Source organism: Apis cerana, linkage group LG12, assembly GCF_029169275.1.
Source record: "Apis cerana isolate GH-2021 linkage group LG12, AcerK_1.0, whole genome shotgun sequence".
Classification (NCBI taxonomy): Eukaryota; Metazoa; Arthropoda; class Insecta; order Hymenoptera; family Apidae; genus Apis; species Apis cerana.
The window spans coordinates 807,829-823,662 of NC_083863.1; the positions used below are offsets into that span (position 1 = coordinate 807,829).

The 15,834-nt window shown below is 27.4% G+C and overlaps 4 protein-coding genes across 4 annotated transcripts; all 4 read left to right on the forward strand.

The window, feature by feature from the left end:
* The first annotated feature begins 35 nt into the window (after nucleotides 1-35).
* On the forward strand, nucleotides 36-3,284 carry LOC107992676 (odorant receptor 13a-like). Its single transcript, XM_017048697.3, has 6 exons — nucleotides 36-212; nucleotides 554-806; nucleotides 1,459-1,562; nucleotides 1,853-2,182; nucleotides 2,386-2,661; nucleotides 3,149-3,284. Exons 1-6 carry the CDS (start codon nucleotides 36-38, stop codon nucleotides 3,209-3,211), a joined length of 1,203 nt encoding a protein of 400 aa, XP_016904186.3. The 3' UTR covers nucleotides 3,212-3,284.
* Nucleotides 3,285-3,576: 292 nt separating this feature from the next.
* Nucleotides 3,577-7,671, forward strand: LOC107992651 (odorant receptor 4-like). Its single transcript, XM_062083191.1, has 6 exons — nucleotides 3,577-4,327; nucleotides 4,668-4,920; nucleotides 5,521-5,624; nucleotides 5,955-6,275; nucleotides 6,429-6,704; nucleotides 7,222-7,671. Exons 1-6 carry the CDS (start codon nucleotides 4,133-4,135, stop codon nucleotides 7,288-7,290), a joined length of 1,218 nt encoding a protein of 405 aa, XP_061939175.1. The 5' UTR covers nucleotides 3,577-4,132; the 3' UTR covers nucleotides 7,291-7,671.
* A 115-nt stretch (nucleotides 7,672-7,786) lies between these two features.
* On the forward strand, nucleotides 7,787-11,445 carry LOC133667087 (odorant receptor 13a-like). The gene is made up of 6 exons (XM_062083188.1): nucleotides 7,787-8,384; nucleotides 8,741-8,993; nucleotides 9,684-9,787; nucleotides 10,011-10,337; nucleotides 10,632-10,907; nucleotides 11,242-11,445. Exons 1-6 carry the CDS (start codon nucleotides 8,190-8,192, stop codon nucleotides 11,308-11,310), a joined length of 1,224 nt encoding a protein of 407 aa, XP_061939172.1. The 5' UTR covers nucleotides 7,787-8,189; the 3' UTR covers nucleotides 11,311-11,445.
* A 240-nt stretch (nucleotides 11,446-11,685) lies between these two features.
* Nucleotides 11,686-14,756, forward strand: LOC107992672 (odorant receptor 4-like). Its single transcript, XM_062083193.1, has 6 exons — nucleotides 11,686-12,229; nucleotides 12,570-12,822; nucleotides 13,087-13,190; nucleotides 13,452-13,778; nucleotides 14,029-14,304; nucleotides 14,629-14,756. Exons 1-6 carry the CDS (start codon nucleotides 12,035-12,037, stop codon nucleotides 14,695-14,697), a joined length of 1,224 nt encoding a protein of 407 aa, XP_061939177.1. The 5' UTR covers nucleotides 11,686-12,034; the 3' UTR covers nucleotides 14,698-14,756.
* The last annotated feature ends 1,078 nt before the right edge of the window (nucleotides 14,757-15,834 follow it).

A 15,834-nucleotide genomic window follows, 5' to 3' on the forward strand; every position in this document is an offset into this window, starting at 1 on the left:
ATACACGAGTGACACGTTGATCAATCACCGTGCAAATGGATATATCGATGAACTTGTCGACATTTTTCTTGAAGAACGTTGGGGTATGGATGTCTGATAATCCTAGTGAACAACGCCGGATAAAAATGTTATTCTTATACACGATTTGGAATTTGTTGTTTAGTATAGTCGTCAATAGCAGAGATTTGTACTTCACATTGTTGTACGACGGCGTGAGTATATTCAATTGTTTCGTATTTCTAAAAATTGAACAAAATTTGAGAAATTTTTTTAGATCATTATCAGAAGAATATTCTAATTTCTTAGAATCGAAGAATTGATTTATAATATATTAGAAACCGAATTTTTCCTATATTTAGTTGTTAAGTATCAAAAATTTGAAAACGAAATTTTGTTAAAAAAATTATTTGGATTTTGAATAATAAGGAAGAATTTAATGAAAATATGAGTATGAATAAAAAAGGAAATATTTAAATCGTTTAAATAATTTATTTTAAGCGTATTTCACAATTTTTTTTATATTATTTACTCATTTAAAATCAACTCATTCTAGGATATTCTTTATGCCACGACGAATAACATAACTATGATAATGGGTATGGCCAAAATATGCATCATATTAATATATAAGAAAAAGTTTTTGAATCTAATTGTGTACATGCAACAAAATTTTTGGAACGTTAACTACGATCATCGTGAGAAAAAAATTTTAGATGACTGCAGAAAAACTTGCATATTCTTCATCTCTTGTGTTACCACCATGGCTATATGCGCCATGATATGTTATATAATGATACCATTCATTGGTAAGTTAAATAATTGATTAAAATTATTAGATATTTGATTAATAAATTTTACGTATTCCAAAATAAAAGGGAGCAATAGAGCAAAATTTGTAAAATTTATTATATCGTTATTTATCCTAAACTATAAAAATTATATACTTTAATATTCTAATACGAAATTTGACAACAAAAAATATGAAAAAATTTGAACATATTTTTTAATTCTTTAATATTAATACTTTCTTAATAAAATCTACGCTCAATATATTCAAGGGACATCTTTGCAAGATAGATCTTAGAGATCAAAACAAGTATCAAAGTTGATATCCAAAAATGTCGATCGAAGCTTATTTATTTTGAATTGAAAATGTTAGAATAAGTGTGGATAATGTTCAGAATAGTGAAGAAAACCGAGAAAGGAGAGATGCCCTACGTTATACGAAGCGAGACGAAAGTGGAACAAGATTGCTCTGTCTCTGTCACAACGCCATCTCGCTCTATTTCTATTTTATTTTAACTAACAGAAACATAAATTGATTATAAATTAGTAAATAAGCCTCTTTCTAACAAAATTTTTATATACTTTTGATTTGTAATTTTTTTGATCTTTAGAATTGACTCTCCAAAGATGTTCTATCCTACAGAAAGCAAACAATTTGTATATTTGTTACAGCACAAAGTGGGAGCAATGAATCCGAAAGAATGCTTCCGTTCAATATGTGGATAAATTTACCGGTATCAAAAACGCCTTATTACGAAATAACATTTTTTATACAAGTAATTTAACAATTTACGTTATAACTTTTTCGATGATCAATAAATTACGATTAAAATTAAGAAAAATAATGAAATAATTTCTAAAATATTTTCTTCTATGATAAAAAGATAAATGAAATTTTTTCTATTAAAAAACCCAATATATTTCTTTCTAAAAAATAAATAGTAAATCTTTTTTTTTATCAATATTTTATACAAGTAATTTTTAAATAATGCTAAATAAACGATTTTATTTTTTCTATATAACAAAGAAAATAATTGCTATTTTTTTTTTTTTATTTTTTTTTTAGGCAACGTGTGTGTATTACGTTGGAGTCTCTTATTTTTGTTTCGACAATATTTTCTGCATCATGGCCATACATTTGGCTGGACAATTTCGCATACTTCGATACAGGTTTACGAAACTGTGCGACATGGAGTATGGGATAAAGGAGAATTCACAATCGATATTGTCGAAACAGATGCACAAATTTTACGAGAAATTTAGAAAATGCGTCCAACATCATCAGGCATTGATCAATTTCTATCAAAATCTTGAGAACGTGTATACCATGATCACGTTTGGACAAGTGTTGGTATTCAGTGTATTAATTTGCCTATTCGGGTATCAAGTGTTGGTGGTTGGTATCATAAATTTACTTTATACATTTTTATCGAAATTCGACAATTTCTTGAATATGTATAATATGGAAAAGATAAATGATAATACTGAATAATTATTTTTATCTCTATCTCTAAGAAACATAAAAAAAGCATTATTATATTTACACACAAATAAAAACATTGTTTTTCCTTGTTTAATATTTTTTCTTTTCTCTTTCAGGCTACTATTTCTTTCGCGAGACGCTTCATTTTCGTCTTTATGTTAAATGGCTCGATGTTTTTATTGTTTATGGTCACCTACAGCTGCAACGGTGTGATAGAGCACAGTGATAACGTTGCTATAGGAGCTTACTCGGCACTGTGGACGATTATGCCGATGGACAAATTTGGAAAAATACTTCGAAAAGATCTGATAATGGTGATTAAGCGATCCAGACGAGTTTGTTGTCTGACAGCGAATGGATTTTTCCCTGTATCGTTAGAAACATATACCAAAGTAAGTATAATTCTAATCTATAGCATTGAATGGATTTTTGCATCATCAAAAAGTAATCCATTATCTGAAACGATATTATTGGTGTATTAAATGATCATTTAAAATGACAATCAATTATCAATGATATCGAAATTATAATCTTGATCGATGTATAAAATTTAAATTCATGTGAAACAAAGTGAAAATTCTTTTGAATTCATAACTATTAATTTCTTGAAATATATATTGCATAATGCAAAATATTAGCAATTCATTAAACAAAGATTAATCAAGATTGTATAATATTTTATATTGTATCATATTATTTATAATGATAAAAATTTGTGTTTAAAAATGTTAAGGATTTTGATTGTTAATTTGCACTAAGAAACACAAGTTTAAGAATCATTAAACAGCGTGGATTGTCTATTTATCGAAATTTTAGAATATTAATGAATTTTCGTCCTGAAGTATTTAAATTATTTTTTTTTTTTTTTACATATTACAGATTTTGAGTACAGCGTTATCGTATTTCACATTACTGAGTAATCACATAGAGAATAGCACATAAATTTCCAACGATTCATTAAACAGTCTCAGAGTAAATATTACATATTCCATTAATAAAGGAATAAAGATAAAAGGATAACTTATTGAAATAATACAATTATTATTAAATTGTAGATTCGTATGTAAATATATATATATTTTAAATAAAAAATATAAATAAACAATGTTCTATTATGTTAAGTATCCAAAAAATACTAAAATATATATAATTAATCAATGAATCAATTAGAGATAAAGATCCAATTTATTTCAATCAAAGAACTCTTTAACAAATCAATCAATATTTTTCCAAGAAGAAACAAAATTTATTTATTATTTATTAAACTTTTATCTATTTTATTTAATTGAATATCAAGTCATTACGAATATAAATTTAAATAGATAATGACGACTAAAAAAAAACAAACATCTCATATTTGCTCCTTCAATAAAATACAAAAATATAATTATCCAAACTTTTACTTACGATTCTTTTCCACCAGATGCAATAACAATTTCCACATTTACTCTTTCTATCCTCTTTCCATCTTCTTCCACTTTACAGCAACAATATTCCGTTTCACCATTTTCTTTTTACAAAATCCGAACAATATCTAACATCTTAGTATCATACACGCATAGCTCACAATCAAAAGGTTTCAACTATAATCCACAGCGCTGTAATTCATACGTTACGTGTCTCATTAATAATGCAACATAAAGTGTGACAATCATTTCTCCTGACTTCGTATCATTTGGGATGTTTTCGTCGAAAAGAAAGGAACAAGAATTGAGGCAAATACAAAACCGCATGCAAGAACGATGAAAATAAAAGGAATTGACAAGTTATCAATCCCTATTAAATTATTAATTATTATCGTGGTTTATACTCGTTTAATGTTACGCGTGGGACGATACACGAGAGGCACGTTGATCAGTCATCATGCAAACGGAAAGCCAGTTGGATATATCGATGAACTTGTCGACATTTTTCTTAAGGAATGTTGGAGTATGGATGTCTGATAATCCTAGTGAACAACGTTGGATGAAAATATTGCTCGGCTACACAACTTGGATTTTGTTGTCTGGTATAATTATTAATAGCAGAGATTTGTATTTCACATTGTTGTACAATGGCGTGAGTATGTTTAGCTGTTTCGTTTAATTTTTAAATGGATAAAATGGACATAATTTGAGAAATTTTAGATATTATCGTATAAAGAATTCTAATTTTCTAGAAACTTAGAAATAAGGAATTGATATTTATTTTTAAGAATCTTAAATCAAATTTTTCGTATATTTAGTTTTTAAGTATCAAAAATTTGAAAACGAAATTTTGTTAAAAAAATTATTTGGATTTTGAATAATAGTAATGATTGATATTTTAAGAAGAATTTAAGGAAAATATAAATTTGAATAAAAAATGAAGTATTTGTTTTTTTATATTATTCATTCATTTCAAAACCAATTCATTCTAGGACATTCTTTATGCCACGACGAATAACATAACTATGATAATGGGTTTGGTCAAAATATGCATCATATTGATGTATAAGAAAAAGTTTTTAAATCTAATTGTGTACATGCAACAAAATTTTTGGAATCTTAACTATGATCATTGTGAGAAAAAAATTTTAGATGATTGCAGAAAAACTTGCACTTTTTTCATCTCTTCTGTTACCACCATGGCTATATGCGCCATGATATGTTATCTAATGATACCATTCATTGGTAGGTTAAATAATTTATGATTAAAATTATTAGATATTGGCTTGATTATTAAATTTTATATATTCCAATATAAACAAGTAGATATCATATTTGTCATTATATATTTTTCATTAAACATTTTTTATTAAATTAAAAAATAATACAACTAAATTGCAGAATTTATTAATTTTTGCTATACAAATAAAATAAATTATATTGTTATTTTTAATTAACTATTTTTTAATTAAAATTTATTTACGCTCAATGTACGTTTAATTTTTATATATTACATTTAATATACATTGAATATTAATATATTCAAGGGACATCTTTGCAAGATAGATCCTAGAGATGGAAACAAATATAAAATCCGATATCCAAAAACGTCGATTGATGCTCATTTATTATTACGAGGAATTAAAATTTGCAACAAAGTAGATATTAAAATTAATCTCCTTTGTCGTTTTCATTAATTTTAAATCGATAGAAATTCAATAATATAATAAGTAAGTCAACAAATTTAGAAATTTTGTATAGATCAACTTTTATATTTGTTTTAGTCTCTAGAATTGATTTTCTCATTCTACAAAAAAAGATAAACAGTTCATATATTTGTTACAGTGCAAAGTGGAAAAAATGAATCCGAGAGAATGCTTCCGTTCAATATGTGGATAAATTTGCCGGTATCAAAAACGCCTTATTACGAAATAATATTTTTTATACAAGTAATTTAAATTTATGTTATTAGTTATCAGTAAATTCCAATTAAAATTAAAAAGAAAATTAAAAAAAAATAATTAAAATTCCTATAATACTTTCTTCTATGATAGAAAAATAAATATTTTAAATTTTATTATAAATTTTTATACATAAATAAATAAAATTTCATCCACTAAAATACCCAGTATATTTCTTTTATTTAATAAAAATAACTATGACTAATTTCTTAATCGATATTATCAATATTTTATATAAGTAATTTTTGAATAATATTAAAAAAAATATCTATACTGATTTTGCTTTTTCTATATAACAAAAGAAATTGTCATTTTTAGGCAATGTGTGTATACTATGTTGGAATCTCTACTTTTTGTTTCGACAATATTTTCTGCATCATGGCCATACATTTGGCTGGTCAATTTCGCATACTTCGATACAGGTTTACGAAACTGTGCGACATGGAATATGAGAATTCACAATCGGTATTGTCAAAACAGGTGCACAAATTTTACGAGAAATTTAAAAGATGCGTTCAACATCATCAAACACTAATCGATTTCTATCAAAATCTTGAGAACGTGTATACCACGATCACGCTTGAACAAGTGTTGGTATTCAGTGTATTAATTTGTCTGTTCGGATATCAAGTGTTGGTGGTTAGTACTTTAACATTGCTTTATTTTTATCAAATATTCGATAATAGAAAAGACACAGAAAATAATTGTTTTTATTTCTATTATATAAAAAAGCATTATATTTATTTTCAAATGAAAACACGTTTTTCTGTTTATTTTTTTCTTTTCTTTCAGGCTACCGCCTCTTTTGCCAGACGCTTCATTTTTGTCTTTCTGTTGAATGGCTCGATATTTTTATTATTTATGGTCACCTACAGCTGCAATGGTGTGATGGAGCACAGTGATAACGTTGCTATTGGAGCTTACTCGGTACTGTGGACGATTATGCCGATGGATAAATTTGGAAAGATATTTCGAAAGGATCTGATGATTGTAATTAGACGATCTAGACAAGTTTGTTGTCTGACCGCGAATGGATTTTTCCCTGTATCATTAGAAACGTGTACCAAAGTAGGTATAATTCTAGTCTATATATAGCATTGATTGCATTTTTGCATCATCAAAGGTCTCAATCAATTATCTCAAGTGGTATAATTGATATATATTAAATAATAATTTAAAATAATAGTCAATTAATGACGAATGAAATTTATAATCCTGATTTATAAAATTTAAATTCAAATGAAATGATAAATAAAATGATTCTTAAACTTTCTAAATACTTTTCACTTTTGAATTTGTATATCAATTTGTTGAAATATTTATTGCAATAACGTAATGAAAAATATTAACAGTTTATTGTAGAAAGAAATTAATTAAGATAATATTTATATTATATTCTTTATAATAATAGTAGAAAAAATTTTGGGTTTAGAAAAACATTTAAAAATTTAGAATTATTAATCCTAAATCTTCAAAATTATATACAAAGCACAAGTTTATCTTTAATCAAAGCGAGATTTTAAAATATTGATAAATTTTTATCTTCAAGTATTTAAATTATTTTTCTTTTTTCTATATTTTACAGATTTTAAGTACAGCACTATCGTATTTCACATTACTGAGTAATCGCGTAGAAAATGCAAATAGCTCATAAATTTCCAACGATTCATTAATAAACTGTTCTTCAGATTGATCTAAATTAATAAAAATATTAACTTCAGATTAAATGTTGCATATTGAGGAACCATTAAAAAAAGAGTAAAGATAGTAGGATAATTTTTTGAAATAATACAATCACTATTAAACTGCGGATTTGTATGAAAATAAATATTTTTTGCAAATAAAACATATAAATAAATAATGTTTGATTATGTTAGGTATCCAAAAAGTACAGAATAAAAAGTATTAATCAATCAATCAATAATTTTCCAGAAAGAAACAAATTTATTTATTAATTATTAAATTTTTATTTATTTAATTAATGAAATCATTACGAATATACCTTTAAATAGATAATTATATTTAACAACTAAAAGATAACACATATTTCATATTATTGTTCAATAAAATACAATTATCCAGTTTATCAATAAACTCTTACTCACAATTCTTTTCCAACAGATACGAAACAATGACTTCCACATTTTCTTTTAACATCTTCCACTCGGCAACGACAAAAATTTCCAACAATATTCCATTTCCTTTCTATAAAATCCAAACGATATCTAACATCTTACTATCGTACACACGTAGCTCACTCAAAAGGTTTCAACTATAATCCACAGCGCTATAATTCATACGTTACGTGTCTCATTAATAATACAACATAAAGTGTGACAATCATTTCTCCTGACTTCGTATCATTTGGGATGTTTTCGTCGAAAAGAAAGGAACAAGAAATGAGGCAAATACAAACCGTGCATGCAAGAACGATGAAAATAAAAGGAATTGACAAGTTATCAATCCCTATTAAATTATTAATTATTATCGTGGTTTATACTCGTTTAATGTTACGCGTGGGACGATACACGAGAGGCACGTTGATCAGTCATCATGCAAAGGGAAAGCCAGTTGGATATATCGATGAACTTGTCGACATTTTTCTTAAGGAATGTTGGAGTATGGATGTCTGATAATCCTAATGAACAACGTCAGATCAAGATGTTGCTCATCAATACAACTTGGATCTTGTTGTCTGGCATAGTCATCAATGGCAGGGATTTGTATTTCACATTGTTGTACGACGGCGTGAGTATGTTCAATTGTTTGTAAAGTGATGGATAAAGTGAACAAAATTTAAATAATTTATCATTATTGTACAAAGAATTTTAATTTTTTGAAATGTACGAATAGAAAATTACACATGTGTTACTCTTAAAAGGAAATCTTTTTTTTCTTATTTTTAAGTAAGAAAAATTTTAAAAAGAGAAAATTTGTAAAAAGTTACTAATGAATTTTGAATAATAATTAGCATTTTACAAAGAATTTAATAAATGAATAAGAAAGAATATTTAAATCGTTTGAATAATTAATGATATGTTATATTAGTGTGCTATTTTATAATTTATTTATATAATTATTCATTTAAAAACAACTCATTTTAGGATATTCTTTATTCTATAACGAATAACATAACTATGATAATGGCTTTAATAAAAATATGCATCATACTGATATATAAAGGAAAATTTTTAAATCTAATTGTGTACATGCAACAAAATTTTTGGAACGTTAACTACGATTATCGTGAAAAAGAAATTTTGGACGATTGCAGAAAAACTTGCATTTTCTTCGTCTCCTCTCTTACCACCATGGTCATATGCGCTATGATATCTTATCTAATAATACCATTCATTGGTAGGTTAAATAATTAACTATTAATTAAGATTAATAAATTTTACATATTCCAGGAAAAAAAATAAATAGGAAATTAATTTATAAAATAATGCAACAATATTATAAAATTTATTGATTCTTGTTAAGTACGATGAATAAGTATTTATTATTACTTTTAAAATAAATTATTCTGAAAAAAATTTAACGAAAGAAAATAATAGAAAATTTAAAAGCATTGAAAAAATTTTTAGATAATTTAATTAATTTTGAATAAAATTTTTATCTACACTTGATATTGTAGATTTAATTTTTATAAACAATTAATATACAGAATATTAATACTTTCATGGCACACTATTGAAAGATCAAAACAAATATCAATGTTGATATTCAAAATGTCGATCGAAACTTATTTATTTTGAATTGAAAGTGTTAGAATAAGCGTGAATGTTCAGAATAATACAGAAACTCGAGGAGTAGGGAGAGTGTCATGCTTCAGTGCTCTACGTTATACGAAGCGAGACGGAAGTGGAACAAGATTGCTCCAACTCTACTTTTATTTTACTTTAATCAAGAGGAACGTAAATTGATTATAAATCAATAAATAAACCTTTTTTAACAAAATTTTTATATACTTCTGATTCGTAATTTTTTTAGAATTGATTTTTCCATCCTAGAGAAAAAAGCAAACGGTTTATATATTTGTTGCAGCACAAAATGGAAACAATGAATCCGAGAGAATGCTTCCGTTCAATATGTGGATAAATTTGCCATTATCAAAGACTCCTTATTACGAAATAATGTTTCTTATACAAGTAATTTAAAATTATACATTTTTATTTTTCGTTTAGTGATCATAAATAAATCCTAAATAATTAAAATTTCTAAAATATATTTTTTTCGTTGATAATAAATTTAAATCTTCTTTGCATCTCTTGTAAAAAAACAAAATAATTGTGTTAATAAATGTATCTGTACCAATTTTCTTTTTTCATTCTTATGATAATAAGAAAATAATTTCCATTTTTTTCTTACAAGGCAATGTGCGTATATTACATTGGAGTCGCCAGTTTCTGTTTCGACAATGTCTTCTGCATCATGGCCGTACATTTGGCAGGGCAATTTCGCATTCTCCAGTACAGGCTTACGAAATTATGCGACGTAGAATGCGAGATGTATAAAAAGGATTCGATACTGACGAACCGAATGCCGAAATTTTACGAGAAATTTAGGAAATGCGTCCAACATCACCAGGCATTGATCGATTTCTATCAAAACCTCGAGAACGTGTATACCAGGATTGCGTTTGGAGAAATGTTGGTATATAGTATATTAATTTGTCTATTCGGATATCAAGTTTTAGTGGTTAGTATTCTAAGGTTACATTATTTTTATCAAATATTCGAAAATTCCTTAAAAAGATACAAATTAAACGTGTGCAAAATTTAAGAAAATATTAAAAATATTTAACGCGTTACATTTTACAATACAAACTATTCCGTTCCGTTAAATATGTATCAAATCAAAACCTAACAGATTACAACTAATTTAAGTTTAAGTTAAAAAAATTCAGAAAAAAAGATTCTTATACTTTTTGTACTTTATAATTATATTTTAGATATATGGATAAAAATATGTTTAAACATTTTCCTCTTTTAGGCTACCGCTTCTTTCGCCAGACGCTCCATTTTTGTCTTTCTGTTAAGTGGCTCGACGTTTTTATTATTTATGGTCACCTACAGCTGCAACGGCGTGATAGAGCACAGTGACAACGTCGCTATAGGAGCTTACTCGGCACTGTGGATGATTATACCGATGGAGAAATTTGGGAAAACGCTTCGAAAAGATCTGATAATGGTGATTAGACGATCCAGACGAGTTTGTTGTCTGACCGCGAATGGATTTTTCCCTGTGTCGTTAGAATCGTATACTAAAGTAGGTATAATCCTAGTCTATGTACAGAATAGACACGTATCATCATATTCGATGCTAATTTAAAACGGTGGCAGTCAATTGTCAATAATATCAGAATTATAATCCTGATTCATAAATTCAATATAAAATAAAATGATTCTTAAAATTTGTCAATTAAATAATATTTTTCTGAATTCATAATTATTAATTTCTTGAGACATTTATTACTACAAGATACCAGCAATTTATTATTATTAATGAAAAATTAATGAATTTAAAAAAGTACTTTCAAGTGCAATCAAAAAGTAAACTTTCTTCCTTGGATGATTATTTACTTATTTCTACATTTTTACAGATTTTAAGTACAGCGCTGTCGTATTTCACATTGCTCAGTAATCGCGTGGAAACCGCAAATGACGCGTAATTAATAACAAAACTTTTCAATGAAACAAGTGAACAAAGAAATGTAACGAAGGTGCATAATTTTTTCGAAATAATGTAACGATATTGTATTATTAATCATTATGATTAATCGTAATAAAATAATGAATAATCACAATTAAACTGGATTTGTACGCGAATGCATACATTCTTTTTAAAAAAATTTTTAAAAAGGAGCAATAAACGATGCTGTAAAATCAATCCGAATCAATCGATTAAATAAAGATCCGATTAATTTCAATATTTTTCCAGAAATAAAGAAATATTTACTTATCTAATTAAACTTACTTATTTAACTAAATACGTCAATTGATCAGGATTAATTCATTATATAAATACGTAATTATCTAAATTATCAATTACAATAAATCTTACTCGTAATTAAACTTTACTCCAAATTTCCGTCATCACAGATGATTCCAATAATGATTCCATCCTTTCTCCTCAAAATCTGAAGGAAACGTCGAAAAACATCTTGTCGACTGCACGCATAAATTCGAAGAATTTCTATACACCCTATAGTTCATAATAAACGTTCTGTCATTAATAATACAATAGCCAGAGTGACAATCACTTTTTCTTGACTACTTGTAATATTCCCGTCGAGAAAGAGAAAAGAAGAAATCGATCGACTATCAACCAACGCCTATTAATTATCGAGATATATACTCAGTGGAATGCGAGACGATACAGATTGATCAATCGCCATGCAAACGGATAACCAGTTGGACATATCGATAAGCTTGTCGACATTTTTCTTGAAGAACGTTGGCGTATGGATGTCTGATAATTCTGACGAACAACGTAGGATGAAAATGTTATTCATCTACACTATTTGGATGTTGTTTTGCGGCACGATAATCAGCACAAGAGATTTGTACTTCACGTTGCTGTACAACGGCGTGAGTATGTTCAAACTGTTTCGTATCTTTTACACGGATTTAAACTGTCAACGGAGATATTTTATCGTTGCGCGATGAATATTAAAAATTTAAAAACTGGAGGATCCGTGATTGGAATCCTTTGTGATTTTCGTGATATTTGAAGGAGGAAAATTTTGTAAACATTTGTTCATTTTGATTGACAATGATGATGAATGTTTTTTTTGTTTTTTAGAAGAATTTGACAAGGGTGGTTATATAAGAAAAAATAATATTCGAATCGTTTGAATGGTTCATAACGGTTCACCATGACACTTGCGTTATTTTTGGTTTCTTTTTTTGAAAAAACGACTCGTTTCAGGATATTCTTTACGCTATGACGAATACCATAACCACGATAATGGCTTTAATCAAAATATGCATCATACTAACGTATAAAGGGAAATTTCTAAATCTAATTGCGTACATGCAACGAAATTTTTGGAACGTTAATTACGATTATCGTGAAAAAGAAATTTTGGACGATTGCAGGAAAACTTGCACTCTTTTCATCTCCTCCGTCACCACCATTGGCATGTGCACCGTGATCTCCTATCTAACGACACCGGTCATTAGTGGGTTTAAATAATTGATTAAAATTATCTAAAACACTATTTAAACATTTGATAAATTGTCGTAAGATGCACCATCTCTGTCTCTATTTCGTAAACTTAACTTAACCAAGAAACTTGAATTGTACAATTTAATAAATTGTCCTCGTGAAATTTGAAATTTTTACAAATTTTTATATATTGTTTTTTGGAATTTCCAAAAATATCCTATCCTATAGAAAAAAAAAAAAAGAAAGAAAAAGCAAAAGGTTCGCACGTTTGTTACAGCGCAAAGTGGAAGCAATGAATCCGAGAGAATGTTTCCTTTCAATATATGGATAAATTTGCCGGTGACAAGGACGCCATATTACGAGATAATATTTTTCGTCCAAGTAATTTAAACTTACGTTATTATTATTATTTTCTAACGATCGAATAAATTTCCAAAATAAAATATTCCCAATTGTATCAAATTTACTAAATTCGTCAAATTTCTTCTTTAACAAACGAATGATAAATATCCGTTTTTGTTCAATGAAAATCTAAATCGACTTGAATAACATTAAATAAATATTTCTTCATTTTCGTAACAAAGGAAACGCGTGTCCTTCTTCTTCTCTCTTTCTTTCTTTTTTTTCTTTTTCTTTTTACAGGCAGTATCGTTATATTATATCGGAATCTCCTATTTTTGTTTCGACAATATTTTCTGCATCATGGCCGTACACTTGGCCGGCCAATTTCGCATACTTCGATACAGGCTTACGACATTGTGCGACACGGAGATGCGCGAAAAGGACTCGCAATCGACATTAGCAAAACAGGTGTACAAATTTTACGAGCAATTTAAAAAATGCCTGCGATATCATCAGGCGCTGATCGATTACCATCAAAACCTCGAGAACGTGTACACCATGATCACGCTTGGACAAGTGTTGGTATTCAGTGTATTAATTTGCCTATTCGGATATCAAGTGTTCGTGGTTAGTTACCTTTATTTTTAAATCTGTTAAAATAATTGGAAGGAATACAAATAATATGTAGTAAAATTTAAAAAATTATATTTATATTTCGTATAAAACTTTATGTAAAATTGATGATTTAAAATCTAACTGATTTGAATTTTAATTAAAGAGGAGGAAATATGTTGCGTAATTATTAATCATAATTAATTATTGTTGCTCCTTGAATCGTACTATTCGAATATATTTCGATTTTTTTCTTCTCTTCCAGGCCACCGCTTCTCTGGCGAGACGCTTCATTTTCGTATTCCTGTTAAGCGGCTCCATGTTTTTGTTATTCATGTTTACGTACAGCTGCAACGATGTGATGGAGCACAGCGACAACGTCGCTGTAGGCGCGTACTCGGCACTGTGGACGATCATGCCGATGGACAAATTTGGGAGAATGCTTCGAAGAGATCTGATAATGGTGATTAAGCGATCCAGACGAGTTTGTTGTCTGACAGCGAACGGATTTTTCCCTGTATCGTTGGAAACTTATACCAAGGTAGATATAATGATAGTTATTTTTATAAAATCGAAAAGAAATTTTCATCGTGAATACGTTGGGAACAATGATTTTGAAATTAGAATATTTTTCATGTTAAAAATGTTTCTTTTCGAGTTGTATTAATTTTTTGAAATATTCATTAATAATATAAGATTTATATAATGCAAAATGGACAGTGTGTTTGTGCTATATTTTTCGTAATTGAATAAAAATTTAAATTTGAAAAAAAGAAATACTTAAAGATTATTGATCCTTATTAGTGCAAGTTTAAGAATCATAAAACGAATTTTTTCGTTTAAATTATTCGTTTACATTTTACAGATTTTGAGCACAGCGGTATCGTATTTCACATTGTTGAGTAATCGCGTGGAAAACGCGAATGGCTCATAAATTAGCAAAAAAGATATTTAACAAAATATCTCGGATCGAATACGTTGTACATTTTGGTTGGTTAAAAAAGAAAAAAGAATAAAGTGAAGATGGATAATTTATATGAAATAATGGATTGTTGTATTGATCGTTTTAATAAATAATCATTATTGAACCGTGTGTGTATTTCTATGTAAATACGTATTTTTTTATATATATGTAATAATATAAGGAATGTAAATATAAAATATTGGTTCAAAATCAGTGAAATGAATAAGGATGCAAATTTTTTATTTCGATCAAAGAATATATTTTAAATCAATATTCCTCCAGAAATAAACGTATTTATTTAACTATAGATTTAAATAATTTTATTTAATATTATTTATATTTTTAAAAAAACAAATAATATTCTGCTATTACAATTCTTTCTCACAAATGCAACAAAGGAATAATTGAATTTCCAAATTTATTTCACCTTTCTATCTTCTTTCTTTTTACTTTACGCCAACAGAAACAAAGCAAGGATATATTAATTTTTTATTTAATTGCCAAATTTAAGCCGCATTTGATCAATATTTGGATGGAAGAAGAATTATATAGATTCCCTCAATGATCATAGCAAACGATGAAATTTAACTTTGTTCCAAGTTTATAAATAAGATATAAGATGCATAATGCAAATCGTACCTCAAAATAATCATGATAAATTAAAATATTTCTATATTATTTTAACTTCCTATTTAAATACACAAGATAATATCCAAAAATGCAAATATGTGCCTTGATCAATCTCGGAACGAGAAGAAAGATAATCCTGCTTCAAACATTATAAAAAGTGTTGTATTTATTTCATCATTGGAATGGAGAAAAGAATCTATATTAATTTTCCTGTGATTTATGGATCGACAATGAAAAGATTGCCACGAAACTTCTCGGATATCTCTCTCAAATTGTCACAGTTTTTATTGAAAACCGTGGGTGGTTGGATAACAATCAACAAAGCAGAATTAAAGAAGAATCAATATGTTGTGCACTGTCGCATATCTATGCTTCGTATATTAATATCATAGTTGGAGAGATTTTAACGTAAGTAGGAAATTATTTTTCAAAAATTGTTACATCTCTTAGTTACTCTATACGAATATATAAAAAGAT

Bases quoted from the DNA above. Each gene is read 5' to 3' on its own strand.
- LOC107992676 (XM_017048697.3), top strand. From the start codon at position 36: ATGGATATATCGATGAACTTGTCGACATTTTTCTTGAAGAACGTTGGG. The intron at 807-1,458 runs GTAAGTTAAATA...TATTTGTTACAG, and splicing joins TATAATGATACCATTCATTG to CACAAAGTGGGAGCAATGAA. The intron at 2,662-3,148 runs GTAAGTATAATT...TACATATTACAG, and splicing joins CGTTAGAAACATATACCAAA to ATTTTGAGTACAGCGTTATC.
- LOC107992651 (XM_062083191.1), top strand. From the start codon at position 4,133: ATGCAAACGGAAAGCCAGTTGGATATATCGATGAACTTGTCGACATTT. The intron at 4,921-5,520 runs GTAGGTTAAATA...TATTTGTTACAG, and splicing joins TCTAATGATACCATTCATTG to TGCAAAGTGGAAAAAATGAA. The intron at 6,705-7,221 runs GTAGGTATAATT...TATATTTTACAG, and splicing joins CATTAGAAACGTGTACCAAA to ATTTTAAGTACAGCACTATC.
- LOC133667087 (XM_062083188.1), top strand. From the start codon at position 8,190: ATGCAAAGGGAAAGCCAGTTGGATATATCGATGAACTTGTCGACATTT. The intron at 9,788-10,010 runs GTAATTTAAAAT...TTTTCTTACAAG, and splicing joins AAATAATGTTTCTTATACAA to GCAATGTGCGTATATTACAT. The intron at 10,908-11,241 runs GTAGGTATAATC...ACATTTTTACAG, and splicing joins CGTTAGAATCGTATACTAAA to ATTTTAAGTACAGCGCTGTC.
- LOC107992672 (XM_062083193.1), top strand. From the start codon at position 12,035: ATGCAAACGGATAACCAGTTGGACATATCGATAAGCTTGTCGACATTT. The intron at 13,191-13,451 runs GTAATTTAAACT...TTCTTTTTACAG, and splicing joins AGATAATATTTTTCGTCCAA to GCAGTATCGTTATATTATAT. The intron at 13,779-14,028 runs GTTAGTTACCTT...CTTCTCTTCCAG, and splicing joins TCGGATATCAAGTGTTCGTG to GCCACCGCTTCTCTGGCGAG.